Below are 6,000 nucleotides of genomic sequence, written 5' to 3'. Positions count from 1 at the left end.
TTGGTCCGTCAGGACTTTCCGTCTGGGAGCAACTTCCAACGCCCCCAGGTGGTTCAAGCAGTGCGCAGCCCAAATCTACTGAACTAGGGCATACCATTAGAAATCTGATAGAACGAAAGGCCTTTTCTAACCATATAACCTATGTTTATAAGGCCTCTTCTTTTTCACTTCCTAACCTCGAATTCTATCAGATCGAGTGAGAAACAGGACTATAATCAGGACGGACCGGGTAGGCTCAGCTTCCGCCCCCGTCCCGATCGCGGCGTTGATACTTCCTCTCCTCAATTCCCTCTCAATAATGGTACCGTCCACGGAGGGGGGAACGAGAAGGGATTCTGAAGTCCTCCGAGTTCGGAGGGCGGTCCTAGCACGGAGTCACCCCTCGAGTCGCGGCGCTGTCGTACCGCCCACTGTCCTCTGATTGGCTGCCGAGGCCCCGCAGTCGAGCCCAGCGCGCCGCGCCGCCCTCAGTACAGCTCCGGCCGCCGTGCCGCCTGGCGCTCGTATACCTTGTTCTCTGCGGGCTGTGGGGGCTTCGCGCCGCGGCCGTTAGTCATGTCGGGTAGGTGACTTCTTCAGCGAGCAGCGGCAGCGGCGAGAAGGGGCCCGGCGGGGTTGGGCCATCTTCCCGCCCACCGGAGGGCCCCGAGGGAAGCCTCCGGCCCTGAGGGAGGCTGGGGTGGGGGGGCGGCCGCGGCCGCCGCCATGTTGGACTGAAGGGACGCACGCTCCCAACGCTCTCCGTCTGCAAGTCTCGGCGGGAGCGTCTCGAGCCCCCAGTCTCTTGACCCAGCCCTTGGAACCTGAGGCGACGTGCCGCTCCCGGGGGATGGTGTGTGAATCGGGGTGGGGGCGGAGGCCGCTACGCCATCGTAGGGGCGGGGGGAGCCCGTGATTAGAGCATCAGCCGGAGAGAATCGGTGCTTGTGATTCTCCGCTTCGCCTCAGATCTTTCAGCGAGGCCTCAGGCCAGTCGTCTCGCCGTCTCGTCCCTCAGTTTCCCCATCCGTGAAGTGGAGCTGGGCCTTCCTGACTCACCCATTCATCAGGTGCGGGCCTTGATGCTCTGGGAGCCCTTTTTAAAAGGATGTTGCCTGACACGAAATCCTACATGTCGTCATTCATGTAGTAGCCTCCCGGATTCGAGTTGGGGGTGTTTGCATCTAATTCAGCTTCCAGTTCACCCTCCTCTGTCATCTTTTCAGACCCTCTAAAGTTGTCTCCTCACGAGCTTGAAAGTGAGCTTTGTCTATTATTAATGGGCTCGTGTAGATGCTTGTTGCATTTACGTTGAAGCAGACAAACGAAAGGAAACTCAGTCTTCCACCAAATGATAAATGATACACTTAAAATTATACAGGGACCCCCCGCCTCCGCGCCCCAGCCCCCCGACTCGTTGTGTGGAGGAGACAGGCCTTGGTCTCATCAGGACAGCCCATTTAGATCCTGTTAAAGCAGAATATATAGTCTGGGAGGTGGATCTGCTTTTTTTTTTTAATTCAGACTTTAAACTTTTTATTTTGTATTGGCGTATAGCCGATTAGCAATATTGTGATAGTTTCAGGTGAACAGCAAAGGGACTCAGCCATAGATACACATATATCTATTCTCCCTCCAACCCAGATCTGCCCTTGATTTAGCACTCTTAGGTGCCGCACAGGGTCCTCTGTCGTTGGGTACATCACAGGCTGTAAAGACAGAAAGACAGACTCAGCTTTCCACTTAACCAGAAACCGTCACAAGAGTTAGATACTACTATTGAGGTGGAAAAGCAGAACACGTACCCGAAAGCCATGTGATTGGGATGAAAATGACTGCTGGCAGAGTGGTTTACATTTTTTTTTCCCAAGGGAGAACCTGTTGATAGTTAAAAAAAAAAAAAAACCAATCCCTTTTCTCCAAGTAATCCAGTTTTGCAGAAGGGTGGAAATGTGTGACAAAAAGAAAGCAGCGGGCTAAAAGGAGACCATGTTAGCAAGAATGGTTGGACCTGGGAATGAAGAACATTCCTTAGATTAACATGGATGTTAAGTCAGATCTTTTGGGGAAAGAGGCATTTACCTGTTGTAAGAGGGTATTAATTGCACAGAATTAACCTCTTTAATTCTTGCTCCAGTGAGAAATAATTTCTTACCCCCAAGTAGATGTTGGGATACATTTAATTAGGTGCATAATTTGGAATGAAGTTCGGTAAAGTTCCACAGAAGTACATGTAAACACACTCTAAGGAGGGTATGAAACCTCTCTATGATTTAAAAATGATTCTCCTACCTTCATGGAGAAATTTACCATTTCAGTGCATATAGTTCTCATTAGGAACTACTGACCTGTCTTATTTTTAATGTGATTATTGGTTTAAAACAGTGGCTTATTTTTGTAGGACTGGATAGCTTTTATGGAAAATTAAATTTTAGAGGTATACTGTTTGCAAAATCCATGATTTTCAGTATGTCATAATAGTGTGTGAGCTGGTTAATGCATTAATACTGATCTTCAAAATCACCAAGACAGTACACATCCTTGTTGTTTTGTAATTTGAGTGTTTTTAATATTGAAATTGACTTTCATGTCAAAAAGAACTATTTAATAATTTGCTTGTTTCTACATTAAGTCAACTAAATTTAGAATTAAGTTCTACTTAGTGTTAGATAATATTTGTACATTTTGTAATTTGGGTATTAAAATAATACTTTTGACTTGGTATAAAATAGGAATGATGTTTTTCACTTATTCTTGAATGTTTAAGTTAATAAATTTAACAGCAGACTCCCTCCTAAACAACTAATAACATTCAGTTTATGTAAATCCGTTAAACATTCCAAACTGTACTTAAAAATTTATTAAATTGACTCAACCACTCTAGGTGCCTGACAAGACAGATTTATAAATCTAGTAAAATAAAGTGTGTACGTAATCAACAATTAGGTCAGAATTGTAAATATTGTGAGTCAGACTCTCAGATAAATATTAGTTGACACCTTTGAAGTTACAAGTCAAATCTGATATCACTTATACATATAAAAGCTACAAAGTCAAGATACTTTTTGGCAGTATGGCAGACTAAGATAACTTGCAAATATTCTGTCTACAAATAACTAAAAATGCGGGAACTTAACATAAAACAAAGGGTGGGCTTCTGCTGCCAGAAGTGAAGTAGAAGCCAGCATGGTAGGCATAGAGCTAACTTGCTGTTCCCTGAAGAGGGGGGTGTAGGTCACAGTATTCAGAGAGTTGGAGTTTATTGCTCAAGTAACTAAGCACAGGAGATGAAATACTGAGACCTTTAGAGCCTTGTAGTGGGAACTGAGACTTGGATAAAACCTGGATGTTTAAAAGACTGTATCTTCAGTGAAAGAATGAACTAGGAAAAAACCTTTGTATCAGCATAGGAGATAACAAACCTGGGCCTTGAGTCTTTTTCCAAGAATTTGTAACCTGGGACCTGGCCTTTATAGTTCAGCGTATACTTAGACTAGTTATGAGGTCCAGGAAATCTCAAGCCAAGAAATTTAATGTAAAAGTTGGTTCTAGACTGGCAATAATAACCTTGGGGTTCTTAGTAGAAACAAATGAAAGCCTTTTCTGAGGAAATTTCAGAGTGTGGGTCACTAGGAATTTTATGGGAAAACCTTGCAGTTCACAGTAATACATTGCAGAATTCTGGGAAACAGCTCACCAAAATGAGAGTGACAAATGGCATTTGAACCCCAAATTAGATGGTTTGGGCAAGCGTATTATAGGTTTAAAATTATTAAAAACTTTAAAAGGAATCAGCCCTAAGACCAAGACTTGAAAAAAAGATAACATAGATTTGAAAAAGAACCAAGTGTAACTTCTAGAGGTGGAGAAAGTGGCTAAGTTGAATCGCAGATAGACCTAGCCAGAAGAAATAACTAGGGAGGTAGAAAATAGATGGGGTTTAATAATTACCCAGGATTCAGTTCAGAAGGTTAAAACGAAGAGTGAGAGATTAAGAAACATGGGAGGGACTGTCCCTGGTGGTCCCGTGGTTAAGACTTGGTGCTTCCAATGCAGAGGGTGTGGGTTTGATCCCTTGTTGGGTAAGATCCCACATGGTCTGGAGTGCAGTCAGAAAGTTTAAAAAAAAAAAACATGGAAAGTAGATTGGGAAGCTCTGACATACATCTGAGTTTGAGAAGGAGAAAATGGTAATTGATAGTTGAGCATTTTCCAAAATTGATGGATCAAGAAGCAGTAGTCTCAAACATGAGACATAAAAGTCAGTTCATACCCAGATACATAAATGTGAGACTACGGATTTATGAAATACCAATAACAGACCTATCGGAAGAAATAGGGAAATGGTAAGATTGGTAGATTTCTTAAAAGTTTTAAGAAGCCGCTAAATAATGAAGTGATCTTTGAAGTTTAGAGGAAAAATCATGTATGACCTTTAATTTTTTATCCAAATAAAAGACAGTACCACTTTCAGGCCTTTACTGAAGGAATGCATAAAAAGAAATCCAGAAGGGAGGGGTAGGATGCAAAAAATATAGAGGAAATAAATGCAGTAGATAAAAAGTATTGACTGTATGGAATCTTGAAGATTAAAATGATTACATTTATAGAGTTTTTACAGTGGAAGCAAATGATACAGGAAAAAATGTGGAAGCAAAATAATAGATGAAGGCTGTAATTGGCATTTTAACATTAAAATTCTTATATTCTAGTGGAGGTTGAAGATCATTTTGAACTTTGCCAAAAATGTATGTTAAAATTGAACATAATCTTTAATGAATGGTAACTTATTGCTGCTGTAACTTATTACAAGAACAGAATTTGAGCATCTAAAGCAGTAGAGGGGGAAAGAGAGGAAAATCCAGTAGAAGGAAGTTGAGGAGTTGGGGAAAAAAAGACCCTGGTAAGTAGAGAGTCCAGGATAGGCTAGTAGTAATAAATAAAAAGTAACAGTAGTGAAAATATGAAAACATCAATTGAGAGATTTTCCACATTGGGAAAAATTGATCTAGATTTATGCTTTCAAAAATGATACAAAAAGTGAAAATGTTAGTCACTCAGTGATGTCTGACTCGACCCTGTGGACTAGCCGGCCAGGCTCCTCTGTCCAGGGGGTTATGCAGGCAAGAATACTGGAGTGGGTAAGCATTCCCTTCTCCAGGGGATCTTTCCAACCCAGGGATCGAACCATGAGCTTCTGCATTGTAGGCAGATTCTTTACCATCTGAGCCACCAGGGAAGATCACTAAAGCGTCAGAATAAGAACTGTTAAGAAATATAGAGATAGGAAAGACTAATCAGGCAAACATCAACCAAAAGGAAGATTGCTTAGTTACCAGTCAAAAGAAAGTTTGGACATTATTAGTGATAGTCTTCATGTAATGTTAAAAGGAAATTCACCAGGAAGGTGTAAATATGTACCTTTCTGTGCCTGACAGTATAGCCTCAAAATGTAGAAGCAAAAAAAAAAGAGAAGAAGTTGACAAATACAGAGTGAGACAGGGAATTTTAAGTTTAAACATACTTCTCTGAGTAATTAATAGATCAGGTAGATGAAACAGTAGGAATAGGAATGATAGAATTAACAAGCATCTTACAGAATTCTTTGAACATTTAGAAAATGCAGTTCTTTTCAAGCACATAGGGGGCATTTATGAAAGTGAAAGTATTTACCAAGGGGAAAACCAAAATCCTGACAAATACCCAGAATAGAGAAAATACCTTTTTCTGGCTGCAATGGAATATAATTAGAACCACAAAGAGTAACAAAACCCTGTACACTTAGAAGTAAAAGCACTTCTGAATAATTCATGGGCCCAGATATAAGGCTCAAGTGCCAAGTACTTAATAATGAGCAGTTGTTAGAAATGCCTTAGAATTTATTTTTTATCATACAGTTTATAAATTGATTTTCTCTGAATGTAAATCATCTATACTTTCTCAGTCAAGTATACTAAAGGATAGACTTGTTGGTCAATATGCTTATTTCTGTGTTCTAGAGTTTTAAAGTCAGCCAGCTAA

General features: G+C 41.2%; 1 protein-coding gene across 1 annotated transcript in view; it reads left to right on the top strand.

Annotated features, from left to right (window-relative positions):
- Positions 1 to 341: 341 nt before the first annotated feature.
- TAF15 (TATA-box binding protein associated factor 15) overlaps positions 342 to 6,000 on the top strand; it is a 30,342-nt gene continuing 24,683 nt past the window's right edge. Inside the window, exon 1 of the mRNA XM_061390348.1 lies at positions 342 to 562. Coding sequence (XP_061246332.1) covers positions 556 to 562 — 7 coding nt within the window. The 5' untranslated portion in view covers positions 342 to 555. The remainder of the gene's footprint in view (positions 563 to 6,000) is intronic.

Source organism: Bos javanicus, chromosome 19, assembly GCF_032452875.1.
Source record: "Bos javanicus breed banteng chromosome 19, ARS-OSU_banteng_1.0, whole genome shotgun sequence".
Taxonomy (NCBI): Eukaryota; Metazoa; Chordata; class Mammalia; order Artiodactyla; family Bovidae; genus Bos; species Bos javanicus.
This window is presented reverse-complemented; position numbering and strand designations above follow the sequence as displayed.